This window comes from Canis lupus, chromosome 1 (genome assembly GCF_003254725.2).
Source record: "Canis lupus dingo isolate Sandy chromosome 1, ASM325472v2, whole genome shotgun sequence".
In the NCBI taxonomy this organism is placed as follows: Eukaryota; Metazoa; Chordata; class Mammalia; order Carnivora; family Canidae; genus Canis; species Canis lupus.
The window spans coordinates 57,030,974-57,053,781 of NC_064243.1; the positions used below are offsets into that span (position 1 = coordinate 57,030,974).

A 22,808-nucleotide genomic window follows, 5' to 3' on the forward strand; every position below is an offset into this window, starting at 1 on the left:
GCAGAGTTTTGCTTACTGATTCAATTTCTTTAGTCTGTTCAAATTTTCTATTTCTTCTTGCTTCAGTTTTGGTAGTTTTTATGTTTCTAGGAATGTATCCATTTCTTCCTGATTACCTAATTTGTTGGCATATAATTTTTCATAATATTGTCTTATAATATGTTTGTAATTCTGTGGTGTTGGTTGTGATGTCACCTCTCATTTCTGATTTTATTTATTTAGGTCCTTTATCTCTCTCTCTCTCGATAACTGATTAGTGCTTTATCAATTTTATTAATTCTCTCAAGGGACTAGCTCCTGGTTTCATTGATTTGTTCTAGTGAGGTTTTTGTTTGTTTCTATATCATTTATTTCTTCTCTAATCTCTATTTTCTCCCTTCTTCTGTTGGCTTTAGGATTCATTTGTTGTTCTTTTTCTATCTATGCTTTAGGGGTTAGGTTATATTGTGTATTTGAGATTTTTCTTGCTTCTTGATGTAGTTCTGTACTGCTGTATACTTCACTCTTATGTCTGTTCTTGCTGCATCCTAAAGATTTTGGACTCTCCTGTTTTCAATATCATTTGTTTCCATGTACTTTTTATTTATTCTGTAATTTCCTGGTTGACCCATTCATTTTTTAGTAGAATGATCTTTAACCTCCATGTGCAGTGGTCTTTGCAAATTTTTTCCTGTGGTTGACTTCAAGTTTCTTGATATTGTGGTCAGAAAATATTCATGGTATGATTTCACTCTTTTTGTACTTAATAAGCCTGATTTATGACCTATTATGTGATCTATTCTGGAGAATGTCCCATGTGCACTCAAAAAGAATGTGTATTCTGGTGCTTTAGGATGAAATATTCTGTATCTGTTAACTTCATCTGGTCCAATGTGTCATTGTTTCCTTGTTGATTTTCTGTTTAAATAATCTATCCATTGATGTAAGTGATGTGTTAAAGTCTCTTATTACTGTTGTATTATCATTGATGAGTTCCTCTGTGTTTATTATTAAAAGTTTTATATATTTGGGTTCTCTAGGTTGGGGGCATAAATATTTATAATTGCTTGATCTTCTTCTTGGATAAAACCTTTTATAATATTGTGCCTTTTTAAATCTCCTTTTACAGTCTTTGATTTAAATCTACTTCTAAAAAATAAATAAATAAATAAATAAATAAATAAATAAATAAATAAATCTACTTCTGATAGAAGTATAGCTACTCTGCTTTCCTTTTGACATTTGTTTGCATGATGAATGTTCTCTCTCCCTTCACTTTCAATCTGCAGGTGTCTTTAGATCTAAATGAGTGTCTTGTTGGCAGCATATACATGGGTCTCACTTTTTTATCCATACTGACACCCTTTATTCTTTTGACTGGAGCATTTAGTCCATTTACATAGAAAGTAATTATTGACAGATATGAATTTAGTGTCACTTTATTACTTATTTCAGTGTTGTTTCTGGAGATTTTCTCTGTTCCTTTCTAGTCCATGTTTGCTTTTGGTTTTTCTTTCCCATTCATTGAGTCACGTTCATATTTCTCACAGAGCTGGGTAGTGGTCACAAACTCCTTAGTTTTTGTCGGTTTGGAAAATACTTTTTATCTCTCCTTCTATTGTGAATGAAAGCCTTGTTGGATAGAGAATTCTAGGCAGCATATTTTTCCCCTCCAGCACATTGAATATATCATATCACTCTCTTCTGGTGTGCTAAGTTTCTGTGGAGAGATCTGCTGCTGACCCTATTTGTGTTTCCTTGTGAATAATGGATTTCTTTTCCCTTGGTACTCACAGGATGTTTTCATATCTCTATACTTTGCAAATTTAACTACAATATATTTTGGTGTTCACCTGCTTTTGTTAATTTTGATAGGAGTTCTCTGTGCCTCCTTGATTTGGATATCTGTTTCCTTCCCCAGATTAGGGAAATTTTCAGGTCTAATTTCCTTAAGGGATCCCTGGGTGGTGCAGCGGTTTGGCGCCTGCCTTTGGCCCAGGGTGCGATCCTGGAGACCTGGGATCGAATCCCACATCGGGCTCCCGGTGCATGGAGCCTGCTTCTCCCTCTGCCTGTGTCTCTGCCTCTCTCTCTCTCTCTGTGTGACTATCATAAATAAATAAAAAATTAAAAAAAAATAATTTCCTTAAAAACTTTTTGCTCCTTATTTCCTCTCTTCTTCTTGGACTCCTATGATATGAATGTTATTATGTTTTATGGAGTCTCTGAGTTCCTAAGCCTGCATTTGTGATCTAATACTTCTCTTTCTCTCTTCTTTTAGCTTCATTATTTCTATAGTTTTATCTTTGATATCCTTTATTTGTTCCTCTGATTCTTCCATGTTTGTGGTCATTAAATCCAGGCGGTTTCAAATCTCAGTTATTGCATTTTTCATTTTTGTCTATTTTTTAGCCTTCATTCTCTGTGGCAAGGGACTCTCTGATGTCTTCTATGCTTTTTTAAAGTTCAACTAGTATTATTAAAATTATTGCTTTAAATTTTCCATCAGGCATACTACTCATGTCAGTTTCGATTAAATCACTGGGCATGTTCTTTTCTTGTTCTTTCTTTTGGGATTAATTCCTCCATCCAGGCATTTTGTCCAGGTCTCTGTCTTTTATTTTGTGTTAGGAAAGCCTATTAGTTTTCCTGCTCCTGAGAGTAATGGCGTTATAAAGAAGAGATCATATACTGTTCAGAGCCTGACACGTCAGGAAGTGTCTCTGGCATATACTGTGTGCACTCTATGGCTATGTTTTAGGTGCTCTTTCCCTCAGGTCCTGTTTAGAGTTTCTCTTTGCCTACAGTAGGGAGTGTTGAACCTTGACCACAGTGTGGTGGGTTTTAGGATTGTGCTGTGGTCTACTTGTTAAAAGACATGTGATGCATTTTCCACTAGAGCTGAAGGTTTATTTTATTTTTTTATTTTTATTTTTATTTTTGAACTGAAGGTTTAGTCAGTTCCCTATAGTCAGTAGACCTTGTGCCTGCAGAGGGTTTCTCCTAGTCTTCTGGGGGATGGGCCCACAGCTCCTGTTCTCAGGCAAACTTACCCTAGTTGAGCAGTGCCTGCAGGTGCAAGGGGATCAGCCTTGTGGTAGTGGTTTAGGCTGTCATTGTTGGACCTGTGCTGCTTACTGAAATTAGTTTATGGTGAGGGATAGGAGAGAGAAATGGCATCAATCCCCTCCCTTATCCCAGAGAAGGGAGTTGAAGCTTGCTACTGTCTGGGAAGCCCTCACCGAAGAATGAACAGTCTCCCCTCATCTGTCCCAAGCATCCCTAGATTCCTGCCTTCACCCTGTCTGTGTCCAGGCTGGCTGCCCACCTGGCAGTGCAATGCACCTGTGTTTTATTCCAGGCAGGTCAGGTGAGTTTTAAAACTTGAAACTTTAGGGAAGGTGTGTTGTGGACCTCCACTTGTCCTCTGGGCGAGGGTCTTGCTGTGCTGGAAACGATGCAGGTCTGTCCCTGAAGTTCAAGAGCCTGGAGTTTGAGGTAAAGCCCAGCAAAGAGCCAGTGTCCAGGTTAGCTGCCCTCACAAGTGGTCTGTGCCCTTGCTGAGCACTGGGGGAAGGTTATGGCACCTGCCAGCCCTTTTGTCCCCAGCGAGACAATGCCATCTTTCCCAGATGCACTCCAGGAAGGGGGAACCATCTCCCCCAGGGAGTCCCATAGGATCCTCAGGTCCTGCTCTCCACTTCAGGCCATCTGCCCTCTTCCACAGGAGCACTGCAGTGCCCACAGGGATCCAGACCAGCCAGAACCAGTCACAGACTTCCAATCCTCCAGTCTTTGAACCCTGCTGATTGTAAGCACTCACGAAAATCAGACTGCCTCTTTTTCCCAGTCACTGTCTGTGTGGGGAAATGTTTTCTTGTGTGATCACCTGTGTACTCCTCCCTCTCTCTTTCCTGTCTCTGTGACCTGGTCTCTCCCACTCTGCAGCATTGGGGATCCTTTTCTCCCCCAAACCACATCTCTGCCTTCTACCTTTAATGATGTGGCCTCTTCTCTCCCTCATGTTGTGTGGTTTGTTCTGTAGTTCTCATGTACCTGGAGAGCAAGGTTCTTGTCTTACAGAGTCAAAGAATGAATCTTGCAGACAAGGGAGAGCAAGTAAAGGGATAGAGTTTTATTAAGCAAGGATATAGAAAAAGCTCTCAGGAGGGAGAGTGATGTAGTTTTAAATGTAGGTGACATATGATGTAGTGAGGTCTGGAGCCCACAGCCAAGAAGGAATTCTTGAGAGGTCTTTGGTGCAAAATGGTGGTTTTATTAAAGCAAGGAGGACAGCACCCCTGGGCAGGAAGACCTGCTGCCCTGGGGTTGTAAGGCGTGGCTGATTATATACTTGGGAGTTAGGAGAGGTAAGGAAAAGGGAGGTTTTCAAAAGAAGTTTCTTTTCTTTTTTTTTTTTTTTATAATATAGTGACTTTTATTTTTTTTTTAATTTTTTATTTATTTATGATAGTCACAGAGAGAGAGAGAGAGAGAGAGGGGGGGGGGGGGCAGAGACACAGAAGCAGGCTCCATGCACCGGGAGCCCGACGTGGGATTCGATCCTGGGTCTCCAGGATCCCACCCTGGGCCAAAGGCAGGCGCCAAACTGCTGCGCCACCCAGGGATCCCCAAAAGAAGTTTCATATGCTAAAGAGGACCTAGAAGATACTGGAGGCCTTTCCATTGTCAAGTTAAGGTTGTTTTTCCCTCTAGCAAGGCATTAACATGAAGACAGTTGGGAGCTTCCTGGAGTATGTGTGACATTTCTCCATCACACATATTTCACCCAGTGATTGGGACAGGGAGAAGGTTGCAGGGTATCAGCTTGTGCTATGTCCTCATCTAGCCTTGTGCTCCCTCATCACTCAGATAGATTTCTTGTGTATTCAGAATGATTTTATATGTATCTAGCTGTGTTGGAGGAAGGAAGCAAACCTGGGTCCTTTTTTTTTTTTTTTTCCATAAACATTGAGCATCTTTAATTAGTAAAACAATCCCTAAAATGGATTAGAAAAGAATCCAAATCCTATCCTCACCCCATCCCATCCCCTTATCAACATTAACCTTTTCAACAACATCTGGAAAAATGAGGTCATTCACCTAGAGGTATGAGAGGAAGAAGTCAATTGTCTTTGGACAAAAACATAAGAATCCTGATTCTGAGATTGTCCATTCTCTTTTGCATTTGATAATATCTGGACTTCAAGCAATTCTAATCAGAAAAGCTAGAACTCTGATAGCTACTCATCTCACTTAGGACAGGCAGCAAGAATCTGTTAGGATTTTATGTCTCCAATGGTTCCAAGCACAGTTTCTAATACAGAAATAAAACCGTTCAGTGTCTCAGTCCTCGGCTCATTCTGTTTCACAGAGATCTGCATTTCTGAGTTCTCGGGCTCCAACAGCAGTTCTGTTAGAAACAGGCAGCCGGTGTCATCCTTAGCACTGAGGTAGGCTTTCCACGGGTGAGCCCCAGCCCTGCTCATTGCGATGGTCTGGATGTTCACTACTTGCAGGGCCATCTGGAGGGTGTCAGGATGGACTGCTCCCTGCCAAGGGAATACTTGCTGATGAGCAACTTTCAGTCTAAACCAAGTTTTCTCAAAATACTCAGCAGTAAGCTGGCAATTGGGGACGAGCATGAGGGCTCCAGAATCGGGCCATCTTAGGTCCTCCCTTTTAATGTATTACTGAATCCAGTAGTTTGCTAATATTTTGACAGGGATTTTTACATCCATTTTCATCAAGATTAATGGCCTCTAATATTCCTTTCTTGTACTTGCCTTGTCTGGGTTTTGTCAGAGTAATTCTGGCTTTAAAATGAGTTTGGAAGTTTTCCCTTCTTTTCTAGCGTTTGAAGAGATTACGAAGGATTGATATTAATTCTTCATCTTTCTATGTGTGTTAGAAAAAATACTTTTCATATTTTTACCAGAGTAACACTGGCTATTTGCTCTTCCTCCATATCACAGACATGTTCCAGCCTCGGGCTCTTTGCACTCACAGATTTTCTTTTCTGTAAAAACGTCTTCCTCTAGATGTGTACATGGAATACTCCCTTCGTTTGAGTCCTTACTTAAAAATTCATATTCTCATGATTGCATTTTGAATGGCTATATTAAAAACTCAGCCTCACCAAAAAACTCACAATCTTCTCTGCTGCTCTAATTGCTCTCCACAAGATGATACTTATTACTTTAGAATAGGTCACATAGTTCTAAGAATCCCTTGGGCAAAGTTAATAGGTGACAGAAAGAGAGGAAATATTTGCAATGTTTACAATTAAGAAATAATTAATTATCTATGATACAGTAGGACCCCAAAACAGCAAGTAGGGGACAGCAATCTGAATTTAAAAAGAGCCAAACAAATGAGCTAAGATGTACAGAGAAAAACCACCCTCCAGCAATACCAACAACAAAAAAAACCCTCAAGTTAGTCAACAATGGTGTATTAATTTACATCTACTAGGCTGTCAAACTTTGGAGGGGTGAATAACGCTGAATGCTGTCATGGAGTACACAGACATCTGCATGCATTAGCATATTTCCCCTGAGAGAGAAGATCTCAGCAGCATCTCTGGAGAGCAATCTGCCAATCCCTGGACAACTGCAATACAGACCTAGCAGGCAATTCCTGCTTGAGTATTGTCTCCAAAATATCTTATGCTGGTGCATAGGGGAACATGAGTGAAGGTGTACACTGCAGTGTTGTTTGGGGTGGGGTGTCCGTCAGGAGAAAGTGGACAGGTCAGTGTGGGGGTGCAACCCTGAAACATAGTCTCTTTTAGACACAATGGATCAGACATCATAGCATATAAATGAATGTTAAACTACAGAGTACAGTGAAAGAGGAAGAGATGCCCATCCACTGAAAATACAAACACATACAACAAGGCATATTTCATAAGAATACATTCCAGCAAAGAAACAACTTTAAATACCAAAGCCTGCCTGTCTGTGGTTTGAGTAGGGGTAGGATGGAACAGGAAATGAGATAAAGGAATAAACAGATGACAGAAGGCCTGTAGTGAATCAGTGATGTTAATATATCACGAACTGAAGAGAAAAGTTTAGTATCCCATTATGCTAACAGCTGACTACCAGATAAGAAAGAGATAAAGGAAAGGAGGAAGGGAGTGAGGAAGGAAGGAAAGGGAAAAAGGATAGAAGGAAGAGAAAGAATGGAAGGTAGAAGAAAGAAAGAAAGAAAGAAAGAAAGAAAGAAAGAAAGAAAGAAAGAAAGAAAACAGACAGATGGACACCATGTGGAAAGGGGAGTGGGAGGAAAAGCTGAAGACATTTGAAGTTTTGAATCTGTGCAGAGATTTTTGCATCCTCTTATTGAGTCTCTAGAACTATGGCATGATACCTCTTTGCCACCCTAAAGCTACAATCCCTCCTACAGAAGCAGTGTCTGTTATCTGGGAAAAGTGAAAGGATGTAAGAAAGCCTTTTAGAGCCTCCTAACAGTTTTCACTGAGTTTGAGCTCCAGCTGTGGTAGCATGTAGGCCCACGTGGTCTTGGTCTTCCCCAGGCAACACTGGAGGACTACAACCACCAATATTAAGGTACTGGAAGGATCCGATAAGGTGCACACCACCTGCAACTGTCAGCAAGGGGATGTGTGCCCAACAATGATCTTGCTCACTGGGGGCTGCTACTTAGCATGGGTGATTGGAGAGTCTTGAGAAGGAAGCCGAAGATGAGAATTGACGAGGGGAGAATGGGTTTTCTCATTTCAGAAGTTGATTTGAATCTTTCTGGGACTTGTGATTTTTTGATGGGAGAAGTCTTTGTAAAGCATTGCCTGGATATGTCAGAAGCATGACCTTTATAGTCCCATATATGAAGCATTGCAAATGAAGTGTAAGGAACTAAAGCAGGCAATTACACCCACATATTTTGTGACAAATGTTCACTCTAATTGGAATGAAGTGAAAGAGTCATCATAAAAATTTGTCACATCCCACTTAAAGCAGAAGGTCTAACTTTAGGCATGGTCTTTCCATTCCCATCTCCATGTGGGTGTCCCAGGGCCTCCTTTAGGGATTCATAATGAACACTCTTTCCTTAAGTAGCCATCATGGGCACAGACAAACATGGGAAAGGGGGGAAAGATGGAAAGTACTCTTCAGTGAAATTCCTTTTTTTTTTTTTTTTTTTGCTAATATTGGCTCATTGGCTTCTAGGAGTGGAGTTGGGAGGGAAATAGGGAGGCAGCCATAGATGATATTTTATAAGTCCTATATATGAAGCAGAAGGAAGGACAGAAGAGTCAAAGAATAAATGTGTGGGACAAATGCCCATGGAGTTTCAAATGGAGCATCTCCTGAAACAGAAAAATAAAGGCAGTGTTGTTTTCTTTTACCCATACTGTACTTTAGATATATTAAAAATTCCAATCCGATAAAATTACCATTTACTTATGATAATAGCAAGCTCTGATTAAAAATTGATGACATATCTAACATTTTGGAGGAATTTGTGCAGCATTGAAAACAAAATTATTTCTTTTATAGGAACTGTCTGGCTTCAGCAGTTATTAAGTCTGATTTATTTTGAGGAACATCGCAGAGGCACTGGAAAACTGCAAACAGTGGATCAGGTCCCCTTCTTTGAGTACAACTTTCGACAATTGGATTTTGGGAAAAGACCATCTCCTCGTCTCTTCTCTACCCACCTCCCATACAACTTGGTTCCAAGTGGGCTGAAGAACAAAAAAGGCAAAGTAGGAAATAGACTCTGACTGCTGAAAGATAATTGCTCTTTTTCATGATTTCATTTTGTTTCACTTCATCAACACTGCACTCATCCAACTGTTCACAAATATGGCTATTTCCAAACTTTAAATTTCAATAGCCATCTGAGGTCTTATCTACAGTATCTGATTTGTATCTTGCACCATTTCTTTTCCGATTATAAAAGACATTATAATCAGACATTCAAAAAGGAAAGAATAGATATGTGTGCTTTTAATTTGCTTGACAGACTGTATTAAAATACCATATATATTATATATTATATAATTATATATCCTTTCATTTTTTACAACTGTAGAAACAAGTATATATAAAATGCTAGCAATTCCTTTTTCTTGGCTCTGTGTGCCCTCCCTGCTTTCTTTTCACACTTCACCTATTTTGCCTACTTTCTGTTCAAATGTACCTCATTCCTTGGAATTGCAAGGGAACCTCAGAGCAAATCATTGATCTCTACTGAGTGTATTTCTCTCTCTCTCCCTGGATCAGTCACCTCCACTCATTGATAATTTCAGCTCTTGACTCATTACCTTCCTCTCTACCTCTACTCCTGTCACTCATGGGAGTGTTTCAAAGTTGATGTGAATGGTCTTCTGCAGTGCCAGACAAATGTGAACCAAACTGCCCCTGAGGGGTCACCAGGAAGGAGCCTTCTCAGGGTCATGCAAGTGCAGGATTGCCTCCTTCATGTTGACCCTTTAGGCTCTGCACTGGCCACCCATACCCCTATCCTCACCAGACCTCTAGGTGTGGACTTCACCTCCAGTGAACTATTCCTCTGCCAACCTCCAGGGTTTATAAATGTGTTATAAACCTGCCTTTGTTTATGATACCATTTGCCACCTGATGCAATACATACTTACCTGTTTATTTACTGTCCGGTTCTGGCTGGAGTACAAACCCATGAGAGAGATGGAGTTGGCAGTACACAGAACAGTGTCCAGCAAGCATTAGAGTTGAATAAATGAACAAAGGGATCACCAGTGATTGTTCTAACTTGAATCCTGACTTCAAGCACCTTGTTATCTGAGTGCTGCCTCCTTTTCCTCCTACTCCTTTCAGGTATCTCTTGCAGTGACCTGTCAGCACATTCAGATCTCCAATTCCCTCCCCCTCCATTCTGTCTCAACACACACCCCACCCCTCTCTCGCATATCCTCAATTTCTCCTCACCCACCAATGACCCCATATTTTACTTTCAAATCCCCTTTGCCTCAATTCCCTTGCTCCATTCAACCCTTATGATCAGCTTTTAACCGCTAAGTCTGGTGAAACCCAATTATTGTATATTCGGGGTGTTCATGAACTGGTAGTGTGGGAAGAAAAAACAACGCACTTAAAAGTTGTATCTTCTTCTTCTTTTTATGACCTTGATGCTCAAATTTTACTTTTAAAAATGTTTTGCTAAAAAAAAATGTTTTGCTTTCACCGTTACCAAAATGACCATTTGCTACTATCTTCATCTTCTCAAAATTCAATAACATTCTGTTCCACCTATCCCAGTAAAAGGGTCACAATAAACTATTCCCACTTAATGACCTCCACATCCCAAACCTCCACTCCCTGCCTTCCCTCCTTAAGAAGAGGAGTGGAATGTGTTGATCATTTTTGTTTTCAGTATATATCTGCCCTCTCCTTATTGTTTGGATCCCTTTCTAGATCTGTTTTTATCTACCCAACTGTTTTGCAAATGAGAGACATTTTGTCCCCATAGGATATTTGGAATATTTGGAGCATTTTTGACTAGGGTATTGATGCTACTGATCTTTGATGGGTTGAGTTCCAGCATGCTGTTAAATGCCCTATGATGCTTAAAGTCATCCCAAAAACAGATTATTGGGGGAAAATGGCCATGTTTCCCACTGTGAGAAACTTGCTCTATCCTCAAAGATTTTGCTCGAGCAATATTGTTTCTTTTTTCATTCATTTCCATTGTCCTTGTGATTACAGGATCATTGCATTTGGCCCATAACCAACTTTTAATGTGTCACGTTTTTACAGTAAAGCAAAACGTCTCTCACTCCATTTCCTCTATTATGTCTAGAGAGATCTCAAATATATCTATGGCCCCTGTTATCTAAACATGGAACTCAAATATCCAAATGGATATCCAAATATCCAAATGCATTTTTTATTTTATCTCCAAACCACTGCTCTTCCAGGTTCCCTGTATTCATAAATGTGTAATCATCTACCTAAGAGGGTTAGGATCAGGACATGTGGCATAAGTGACTCATTTGTACCATTGTGCTTATGTCACTTTTATACAATCCTGTAGATTAATGACAAGAAGCCATTCTCAAAGCCAAAGCAGCAAGAGAATGAAAAGAACTTCTTCCTCCATGTTTAAGAAGACGTTTTATTTCATTACAGATACCAACCAGTGTTAACAGCTGTTTGGTATTATCAACCACTTTGTTCATATCAGTAAATATCAGTAAATCCCATGGGTGAAGGGTTCAGTGGGCTGACATGCATCAAGCTCATCTTCTAGCTTAAGGGTTGGCTCCAGGCAATGTACAGGGAGGCAGTAGGTGAATGAAAGCTTTTCCTATTATGAATGTAGATGTGACTCCCAAAGGAGTCACAAAATATATACATGCCATTATGAAGATACAAACCTTAGGTTTCATCCAGGCCCCCTGACTAATATCTATACACATGCTGAATAAGCATGGGCTAGACAGAGATTGATGATATTTTGTATTCTAATGTCATTGGGTTGCTCAGCTGTTTTATGAATGCAAGTCTTCTGATTGGTTATAATAAACAGTTTTTAGAATGAATCCCATATTCCTTCAATACCTTCAATGCCAAACATCCTGAAGTAACTTGTACTTTACACTATGAAGATATATAAATAAGAACTATGTAAACCGTACACAGAAGGATGAAAAAAGACATTCTAAATTTTCTAAGATGATTTGAAAATATCTTAATAAGCTTTTCTTATTGTTATATAATTTATAGCTATGGGGCATTTTCACATGTATTAGCTTGTTGATGTAGAGACAAGAGAATATTGCTGCTCTCTGTCAGGGTGAATTAAGAAGAGGTACCATGTGAGGTGTGTCTTACAGAATAATTGAGAGTCACTAGGCCAATCATGAAAGGAAAGGCATTGCCAAGAAGGGAAAGCCCAAAATACAAAGAGGGCTGAGTATATACATGACGTGGCTAGGAAAATGTAGAGTTAAAACAACAGGCTTCATCCAATTGGAAACTATTAGGGTAAAGCTCTGAGAGAATGAAAGCATCAGAAATAATGAATGCCTCCTTTCTTTCCAGATTATTTACATATACAGAAACCCTAAGGATGTTTTGTCCTCATATTTCCACTTTGGAACAAATGTGATATTACAAGTTACAAGTACCTTTGAGAGATTCATGGAACAATTTCTCGAAGGAAGAGGTAACTAAAATTTATAGTATAAGTATTAAGTTTGGTGTCCTGTAGTAAATTTTTAAGCTTAGTGAATTTGGCAGACAGAGAGTGAATGATGAAATAGATTCAAACAGGGTTCTGTAATCAATGTATTGAGCCAGTTGGTAGGGCTGTCTGGGATAACCATGACCTGCCGTTGTTACAGATTTTGATTACTCCTGCTCCCTCTCAGGAGACTGTCAAGATTACAGGTATATCACCAGAGAATATTTACATCTAACCATGAAGAGAGTCTTTCACAAGCACACAGTTGTCTGGTCTAGCTCAGAGAGAAGCATCTCAATTGATATCACAGGTTTGGAGCTTTGCACTGCATGTTGCAAGGGGCACCTCCCAGGAGCTCTATTTGACAAAGTTCTGTTCCATATTCCTTTCTTTTTAAAAATTTTTTTCTTATTTTTTTTTTTATTTTTTGTCCATCTCTATGCCCAATGTGGGGCTCAAACTCACATCCTCAAGATCAAGAGTTACTGATTCCATCCTAGGAGCCAGCCCCCCCCCCCCCCCCCCCCACATTTGTGTTCTGAGAAGCCAGTGTAACTGGTTGATCAGGAGGAAGGCCTGCAGAGGTAGAGATAATGATCTGCAACGGGAGAGTCAACTGGAGAGCTGAAGTGACTCATCAGGAAGACTTCTTGTTGCATGCAGCAGGCAAATAGCTCTAGGTGCCTTTGGGCACTGTGGGAGGAGCAAAAAGGAAAGGATTCCTTCCTCTCTTTTCCGGTTTTGGTTTTTCTCTCCCCATGTTAAGATGATTTTCTGCCTGAATAAAATGCATTTTTAAGAGACTAATTTCTCCTTGAGTTCATCTAATTGTTTCCTAGGGGAAGGTGGATAGTGCTCCTAGAACCAGGTTCTAGGGAGAATTTGAAATTTAGCAGCAGATTCCTCTTCCTTCTTTGTTAGTAAAGATTCCTGTACCTCCCACGACTATAGCTTATTTTCAACCTGTTCAACAAATTTGCCTGATGATGTATCTGGTTTTCCCACAGTTATAGGAAGCCTTTGGTTTGACCACATCAAAGGTTGGTATGAGCACAAAAGCCTCTTCAACATTCAGTTCATGATGTATGAGGAGATAAACAAGGTGAGAAACATGACATTAGTGACTTCACAGAAGCTGTAAAACAATTCAGCCTGGCTAAATGAGTTGATTGATTGTTCATATGTAGAACACCCAAAAACATTATCAAATTTGAGATCCCAGATTAAGCATAATAGGAGATGTGTTTCCTATATCATTCCTGTAGTTTGCTTACCATGTTTTCATTTACAGTTAATTAACTGGAATTTTCTTTCCAAAAACCAGCTGTGCATGAGGCACTGTCTATTTATCTATGTGGGCATGCATATGTTTGATTATTCTGAGCCAGATTATTGGTCGCTCTTGCAAGCGTTATGAAATCTATTTTCTGCATTATTCATTCTAGTAACCATCTAGATGTTATATTCATCATTCTGGGATGCATCTCATGGGAAACTTTAATCTTGTCTGTATTGTGGTTAAGTATTGTAAGAAAAATTAAATGAAATGTCTGTGTATGATTAGAAAGAATTCTGGAATATTACATCTGAAACTAAAGGATGTACTATATGTTGAGTTATTGAATTTAGCCAACTAAATGTTGACTTGAAAATTAAAAATAAATAATAAAAAAGAAAGAATCTAGCTTCTACTATAGTCAACTACAAATGCCTTAAAACAGAAGAATTTCTATTGCTTATTGACCCAAACCCAGAGACAGCCTATCCTGATATTGTGGCAGCTTAAACATGTTGTGAATGACTCAAGCATTTTCTGTCTTTCCTTTCTATCATATTTACTGTGACAACGATGTCTTCCCTCATAGTAGCAGGATGGTGATTGTAGCTCCAAAGTCATGTCCTCAGAAGATAGAATTCATGGCAGAAAGAGAGCGAAGTGGGAGGAGAAGGGCTTTCTTGCCTTGCTTCGCTCCCATCTATTCTCTAGGAGGACAATCACTCTTTCAAACTTCTCTTTGACTTCATCTTTCTGACACAATTTGGGTCATGTGACCACCCTAGGTGAATGTCTTGTAGAGGACAATGGGATTGCATGAGGATCTGGATCATTCCAGATCATTACTGGAAGGGGTCTGGGCACTGCTGCCAGAACACCATCAGGGATCTCTTAGCTGGGAAAGAAGAGAAAGAGTTGACAGGTAGGCAAGCATAAGGGCTGCCACGTGCTGAGTATTTGTCACTGGTTTCTGCTATACCTGCCCCAAGCTCAAGACACCAAGCCTACACTCTCTTGTTCAGTCTGTACCACCCACCAATGAGATATTCAGGTATGTGGCCGGCCTTGTAACCTTACTCACAATATGGCTTCCTCACTGCCTCCAGCCCCATCTCCCATCTTTCTGCTCCTAGGCACATGCCCATAAAGCTCCACAAGGGAGATTCAAATTCTGATAGTCCTGTGACCTGGAACCTCACACCTTCCATCCAACCACAACAGTGCATATATTTTCTTTCTTTTGTCCGGACTCCATACCTTCAGTTGGGCTATCTAGAAATTTCTAGATAATAACAGAAATTTCCTTTTTTTGCATTAATTCCCCAAACAAATTTCCCATCTTTGTTGAACCTTTCTCCAAATTCTGTTATGGAATTACTCCTGCCCCTAGGTCTGTGTACTGAATTCCCAGCACGGAGTCCCAGCTGTGCCTCTCTTCTCTTGCACCATCATGTGGGCAGTGTCTGACATGTGGTAACTACTCCCCAAATACTTGCTGACTTACACAGATAAAATGAAAAATGAGCGTCTGTAATGAAGCCAAATGTGCTCTAAAATAATGCACACTGAAGGATTAATTTACCAAGAAGAATAAGCAAGTCACTTCTTGTGGTCCAAGTCCATTTTTCTAGCCAATATAAGCACCTACATTTTTTATTTTTATTCTTAGCTGTGACTTTCGTATAAGTCTTCTTTCTTATACTGTGCATAATTTATCATACTCTGATGTATTTCAGGATCTCAGAGGTTCTGTGTTAAAAATCTGCAAGTTTCTGGGGAAAGAGTTGAGTGAGGAGAATATAGATGCTGTCATGACAAAGGCCACATTTGAAAACATGAAGTATGACCCACTAGCAAATTATGACGATATAATCAAAACTGCATATGGAAAGAATGTAAAAGGTCATTTCCTTCGCAAAGGTGAGCTTGAACAGGAGGTCGAACAGCAAATGGCTGTGTTGTACTATGGTACAAAAGGACCAGAGTCTATCCTCTAAACTTGTAGGTGGACTTTCCTAACATAGAACCCTCATGGGCCTGTTCATTTCTTAACAGATGATTTTCTATGATTTCTTCTTGGTGCTCTTTAGGAGACTATATTATTTGTTTCCTGGATGAAACTGATGAGTTACCTAAAATCACGAGGTCTTCTCCACGGCCTCTGAAAATCTACCAATACCTAGCACAATGTCTGCCACAAAACAGATGTTCATTTAGGTTTAGACTGCTTCCTCTCATTAGCATGGGCTCAGCATGTGATGATGAGGTAATGACGGGTCTGTTGGCTGTCACTGGCTGCTCTTCCATCTCTGTGATTTTTCCTAAACCTCCACCAGGGCTGAATTAAGAACATACACTTGCTGTGCTTGTGTTCTTGGGCAGGACTATCACATGTCCTCTAGTAAACTAGAATTTCACATCAGTAAAAAGTATAGGAATATCTCATTTATCATAATATATCCTCGGTGAGTGAGATTTTATAGAACTGATAAATTTGAACATGGTAAATTATTTTATTTTATACAATCATTCTACATTATATTTTATGATGTTCTAGCTTGGTACACGGAAAATCTATAAAACGGAATTATAGACCTCAATTTTGCACTTCATCATAGTGTGCTATGCCTCTGTGTCAAGTAGCAAGAAATTGTCACTTTGATTTCCTCAAGTTAGTATTTCCTTACTTAATCTCTTCATATGTATTTACCTGTTCAATTAAAAAATATGAAACACTGGTACCTGAGAGCCTCCAGAAGTGGGGAAACACCTTCCCCTTTTGCCCTGCACATCCTATTGTGGTGCAGATACAAAGCCCTCTTCAACTGCCATTGTCTTTGTGTTTGCAATTTGTTTCTCTTTGAAAAAAGAAAAATTTCTGTGCTTATATGTCTTTACACCCAAAAATGACAGACTAAAAGGGCTTAGAAAAAAATACAAAGAGCCAGATCTCCTGTGGAAATGAAGCACACCCCCATATGTTTACTGAGCACACAGGTGCGCTTTTCTCTTATATGTGATCCTCTGGGCAGCATCTGCACGGACTTCAGCGCTCCTGCACTGCTGTGGTTTATGATTCCAGTTTTGTTAATATTTCAGCTTTTTCAGTTGTCTGTATACAGTTCAGTGTGTGTGAAGATCAGTGTTTCTTTTCTTGCCTCTCCCTCTATCAGCCTGTGTCTGTCATCACGACTCTGTTTACAAGTTTAAAGTAAGATTGTTGTGAACCTAAAGTGGGTGAAGAGGGAATCATTACAGGGCAGCCATTATGAACTCTAGTTCCTTGGGCTACATTTTAAACATCTCTCTGAACTGCCAGGTCCTCATCAGTTATAAATCAGCTCATTGATACCAGATTTTATGGAAATTTTGCAGGACTTCTTTCTCTAAACTACCATAGCCCATGCTAGCCTGTAGCATAGTACTGAACAAGCTGCCAGAATTTTCTTCTTTTCCAGGTGTCTGCCAGCTGAGAAGTTGGGCTAATTATCTGACATTACAGCATAATTGCGAGGATGAATTTGTTTGCCCACTTGCCAGGAGGTGGGAGAGGGAAGGGGCAGGGCCGCGTTCAGGAGTCACTGAGGCCTTAGTGGGAAGAGAAATCAAAATGCAAAAACTGTTTCTCCCAACAATGCTAAGGCATCATGCCCCTCTTCTCAGACTCTTCCCTGATGTAATTTCCTTGTTTTTCCTCCCAGGTACCATTGGAGACTGGAAAAATCACATGACTGTTGAGCAGAATGAAAGGTTTGACAAGATTTTCCAAAGGGAGATGAAAGATTTTCCCCTGAAGTTCATCTGGGATGTGAATGAAGACTAGAATGCTAAGCCATACACAGATAGTTTAAGAAAGCACTTTCAGAAGGAAATATATCCAATTGTACACTTTCATCTTTGACTCTCATTGAATCATTATTGAAAAACCTCAGTGATTAATAAATATGAATATACTGCCTTTACATCATTTGCCATCTGTGGCCTCTTTTCCATTGTCCGGCATTCCTCAGGTTCTGTTCAGGAGAGGGTTGTCTCTTTGTTTTGGCATATAATTAGGGAAAGGCATTTAATTTATGTTCAGAAATTCCAATTCCAAATTCTCTTTGCATCTTTGTAGCCAAGGTCTGTGGCATATATGCACCAGGGCTTCCTACCTGATTTCAAGAAATGGAGCAAGTTCATTTTCCACCAGTGTGTTTAATGAGTTCCTAGGTGAGACAAGCATTACTTGGGTCCTGAGACAATCTGACAGAGAGTCAAGCATCACATTGGGATAGATAAGATCCAGACAATGTACCAGTGCCCAAATTGTTCTTACTCATTGCAAATCATGAATAAATGAAAGATTGAATTCTCACCTTCTAACAATATCAAATCATGTGAGGATATTGTGGTAACTGGCTATTCCTCTCATAATTGTATTCTGTGCAATTTTTCCTCAACCTTTACCAAGAGTTAATTAACTCTCTTGGTGTTCACAATGCCTCATCCTCTCTCTCAACAAGTGCCTCTTCATATCATTATAACATGAGGATGATACTAAATCCCTTTAAGATTTCTTTTTTTCCCCCCAGTTTTTATTTATTTATTTGACAGGTACAGAGAGAGAGCACAAGCAGGGGGAGCAGCAGGCAGAGGGAGAGGGAGAAGCAGGCTTCCCGCTGAGTAGGGAGGCCAACTCGGGCTCCATCCCAGGACTTTAGGATCACGACCCGAGCTGAAGGAGACACTTAACTGACTGAGTGTCCAGGTGCTCCAAGATTTACTTCATTAAACATATTAATTATATAAGAACAAGCCATTTCAAGCTACATAGTCATTATGTGCCAGGCACAAGCACTTCTTCCCATGTCTTTGATCATCTTGTATCTAAATCATTAACTTCCCTGTGATATGGCGATGGGGATTCTCTTCGTTTACATTAGGCTTTCAGTGGAATTGTAAAGTCCAAAATTCTTAAAAAGATTTCTTCAGTATTTATCAGAAATTGATTTTGTAATTTAAAAACAAGTTTAATTGACAGGTATTTTCACAACAATTTTTAAAATCTTTTCCTGAGCCCAATTTATAGGACAGCTCTGATTGTACTTATCTTTGTGTTTTAGGAAAACAAAACTTTGATCTTGGCTTTGATATTTGGCAAAGTGGCTAATTGCCCTTGAGAATACAGCCAGTTAAAGATTCTTCATTCATTTCTTATGATACCATTACTTATTCTCCCTCACTATATTCAAGGAGTCGTTTTTACCTCCCATTGAAGCATATGAGAGACAGATATAAAAAAAAAGAGAGCATCTGTCAAGAAGTCAAAGATTTGTAAGAGAACTATGGGCTATCATGAGATTTTTCCAGTTAGTGAGAATCCTGAGCTGAAGTAGACTGTTATCATTCTACTCTACCCACTTACTTCCAAATCTTGACCTAACATAGGGACCATAGGAGCAGTAAGCAATGGTTGTAATGTTCTGAGTTGCATGTCAGATAAGCTTTCTCTAAGCTATTTTTTAACAGATACGTCGAGGGATGATTTATATGCTATAAAGTTAACAATTTTAGGTGTATGCCCCAATAATGCTTAGTAGTTTAGAGCTGTGCAACCACCACCACAATTCATTTTAGAACAGTTCCATCAACATCCCAATTTCTGTTCCTATGCTCCGACTCAGTCACATATAAAACTATGTTCTGCCTCTAATCATTTGTTGGGAACATTGAGGTTCATTCCTGCTATAGCATGTATTAAATGTGGTTCATTTTTATTCCTGAATAGTATTCCATTGAGTGGATATGCCACCTTTTGTTTATTCACCAGTTGATAGATGTTGGAATATTTTCCATTTTTGGCTACTATGCATAACACTGCTATGAGCATTCACAGACAAGTCTTTGAAGGTGCATATGTTTTCATTTCTTTTCAGTAAACACCTATAAGTTGTAATGCCAAACTGCTTTCTAAGGACCGTACCTTTACCTCAGCACCATTGGAAAGGATTCCCATTTCTCTACATCTTCACTAATGCTAATTATTTTCAGTCTGTTTGATATAGCCACTCAGTAAGGTAAGAAGTGATATATCATTTTGCTGGAGAAAGTTCAAGAATATTGCGGGGCTCCTGGCTGGCGTAGTTGGTTCAGTGTCAGACTCTTGATTTTGGCTTGGGTCATGATCTCAGGGTGCTGAGATCGAGCCCCCCTCAGACTCTGTGCTCAGCAGGGAGTCTGCTTCAGTTTCTCTCTCTCTCAGTCTCTGCCCCTCCCCATCATGTGCTCTCACTCTCTCTCTCAAATAAATAAATAAATGTTTAAAAATAATATTGGAGAGGGATACCAAATCAGAACTTCAAACAATAGTGATATACACAAGCATATTGTCACCTGAGTTAAAAGCACTGTCCAATATAAAAATGTGGATATTCTGCTTACCAAGCATTTTATTTACATTAATTTTTTATTTATTTTTGTACCTATTGCATGAAAACATTATTTATCCTAATTACTGAAATTTGGGTGTTTCCTTAAATTTTGCACTAGATGTAGGTGACTCACCATAGTCTAGAAGTTCAACAGGCTTCCAGAGTTTCCTGGGTTCCATCTCCCAAAGCATGAGGTATTTGCCATCTGCAGCTTTTATTCTTTATTCTTTCATATTTTTGTGCCAACAAGGCTAACAGAGGAAAAATGGGGATAAATACTGATCTAAGGCAAACCCAGTGAAAAGGCTACATGAACATTCCCTAGTGAAGGTAAAACCAGTAAGAGTGATGAATTAACAGCTCTTATGGATGCAAAGGATGAGTTCATTGTACAGTCACCAACTCCAAAGACATCTTTGCCAAGAAGGGGAGAGATGATTTTTAGATTTGAGAAAAAGGAGAGTGCAGGTTTTCAATATTTATGTACTAATCCATTTTTGGTGTTACAACACAAAGTAGGTAAACTATGTGAAGTAGTTCACAGTGTTTGTCCTTCAGAGATCATACATGTCAGGCAGCAAAGGAAGACATTATATGAGTATATATCTGCAAGGTAGGAAGTGCAGAGAAGTGAACCTGAAGCAATACATGGGAAGATAAAGTGTGGAGGGAGGGAGCCTCCAGTAGCCAGCACTAGAAAGTGATAGAGCAAAGTAGCACAATATTAGAGATTTTAGAGGTCTGCTCCAGTGAGGTCCCTGACTGAGGTGGTCCCTGGTTCAGGTGGTGAAGCAGGGGCGGAATCCTAGGTGGAACAGAGTGGTCTCAGAATCCCTGAGGGTCACAGGAAGACTGAGGGTCCCTCAGTCTATCACAGCCTGGGTGAGCACATAGTGTGGTCAGACCAGGGAGACAGGTGTGATTGACTGGTTTTCCCTGAGGGTGCACAGAGGAGATGGGCTCCAAGCTTTCTGCTCTTGGACTGGAGATTGGGAGGACACCATTTTATCTCTTATCCTCTAAAGCAAGGCAGAAAGTCTTCAGGGAACAAAAGCAATAGAGCAATCCTTACCCTACCAAGTGAAATCGTTTTAATACAGGTCACCATCTCAAATCCTATCTAATACAAAGTCTGGTATAAATACGGTGTTCCTCACTCATTAAACTGCTGGAAAAAAAAATGTGTGAGTCTAAAGAGTGACATTCAAGAAAAGAATGTATTTCCATAAAATGAGGTTTTGCCTTTGGTAGTTCTTTTAAGGCTCAAAGGCTTTAATTTTGGCTCCCAAAATATGACAGCTAGAATGATATGCTCTATGTGAGCCATGTAGGTCAAGATCTATGATGAAGTCCACAAATCAGAGACTTTGAGAAGGAAACAAGAGTGTATAGAGCTGGATTCAGGGGTGGGAAATAGAAGAAAATGTTTCCATCCTAGAGTAGATGCAGTTCACAATGTAAGATCTTTTAAGTCAATAATCAATGATTGGAAATTCTTGGGCTCCCTTAAAGCTAAGAAAGAATGGTTTGTGAATTTAAAAATGAAATGATGTATTCGATTAAAACTGATCAGGACACATTCTTACACCCTTCTACTCTTGGGACTTTTTGGGCCAAATTTCCAAATTTCCAATAATACTTTCTAGTGATTACTAATATATACATTGACATATGCTATAAAAATCAAAATAATTATATAACTTACTAGATTTTGGATAAGAAACAATGAAGGTATCACTATGTCAGATTTCAAAGTCTTTTAGCACATCTAGAAAATTTGGTTCAACAAATAGGCATGAAAAGTCTTTGAAGTATAGCACTAGTTATCAACTTCCTGTTTTGGTCTGTTCTGCCATTATTCAGTGATCTGCTACTAAGGTATAGTATTATTTTAGAAAAGTGAGAAGCTTGATTCCTCTACCTATTCAGTATTAACATAGCAGCTTACGCAGAGTAAGTACAAGATTGGGATCCCGGCACTGCTATCAACCCATGAGGTGCTTACAGCCTGATGTTCTTACACAGCTGTATTGAATTTCCAAGTTTCTTTCTATCTATCTATCATCTATCTATCTATCTATCTATCTATCTATCTATCTATCATCTATCATCATCATCATCTATCTATCATCTATCTTCTATCAAGAGGAAGGGATAAAGACAGGACTATTAATGCATATATCCTCCACAAAATGGGTTAAAGGACTCAGAGGAGAGTTTTATTTATTCCAGATGGTTGACACACCTGGTAAGAAATTGTGTTTCCCTTTTAAGACTCTTGTTCCTGGGAAGCCCTGGTGGCCCAGCGGTTTAGCACTGCCTGCACCCCAGGGTGTGATCCTGGGGACCCTGGATCGAGTCCCACGTCAGGCTCTCTGCATGGAGCCTGCTTCTCTCTTTGCCTGTGTCTCTGCCTCTCCCTCTCTCTCTGTGTCTCTATGAATAAATAAAAAGAAAATCTTTTAGCTTGTTCCTAAAAAAAGGGAACACTATGGGACCCACTTCTTTTCCAACTGTTTTTGAAATTGTAGGAAACCTCCTACACAAATCAGTTCCCATCCCCTAACCTATTTGGTAAGGTGGCTTCTTCTCCTTTTTATAAAATGCCTGGAGAAATAGGGGCCATTTTTTCATACCCATGCTGAGTTCATTCTAAAATGATATTCAAGGAGCTATTAGAAAGCTGCTGTTTACTGTTTACCAGCTGTATTAGTTTCCTATTGCTGCTATCATGAATTATCACAAATTTAATTGCTTAGAACAACATAAATCTATTCTCTTACATTTCTTGAGGTCAGAAGTCTGAAATGGGTCTTAAGTCCCGTCTTTTTCTTTCTTTCTTTTTAAGATTTTATTTCTTTATTTGAGAGAGAGAACTAAGCACAAGCAAGAGATGCTGCAGAGGGAGAGGGAGAAGCAGGCTCTCCACTGGGCAGGGAGCCTGA

The 22,808-nt window shown here is 39.5% G+C and overlaps 1 protein-coding gene across 1 annotated transcript in view; it reads left to right on the forward strand.

Moving 5' to 3' along the window:
- The window catches only part of LOC112644457 (amine sulfotransferase-like), a 31,454-nt gene extending 14,042 nt beyond the window's left edge, over positions 1-17,412 (forward strand). Inside the window, exons 3-7 of the mRNA XM_035710404.2 lie at positions 8,505-8,713; positions 12,033-12,156; positions 13,182-13,276; positions 15,187-15,370; positions 17,152-17,412. Of these exons, the coding sequence (XP_035566297.1) occupies positions 8,505-8,713; positions 12,033-12,156; positions 13,182-13,276; positions 15,187-15,370; positions 17,152-17,273 (734 nt within the window). The 3' untranslated portion in view covers positions 17,274-17,412. The remainder of the gene's footprint in view (positions 1-8,504; positions 8,714-12,032; positions 12,157-13,181; positions 13,277-15,186; positions 15,371-17,151) is intronic.
- The last annotated feature ends 5,396 nt before the right edge of the window (positions 17,413-22,808 follow it).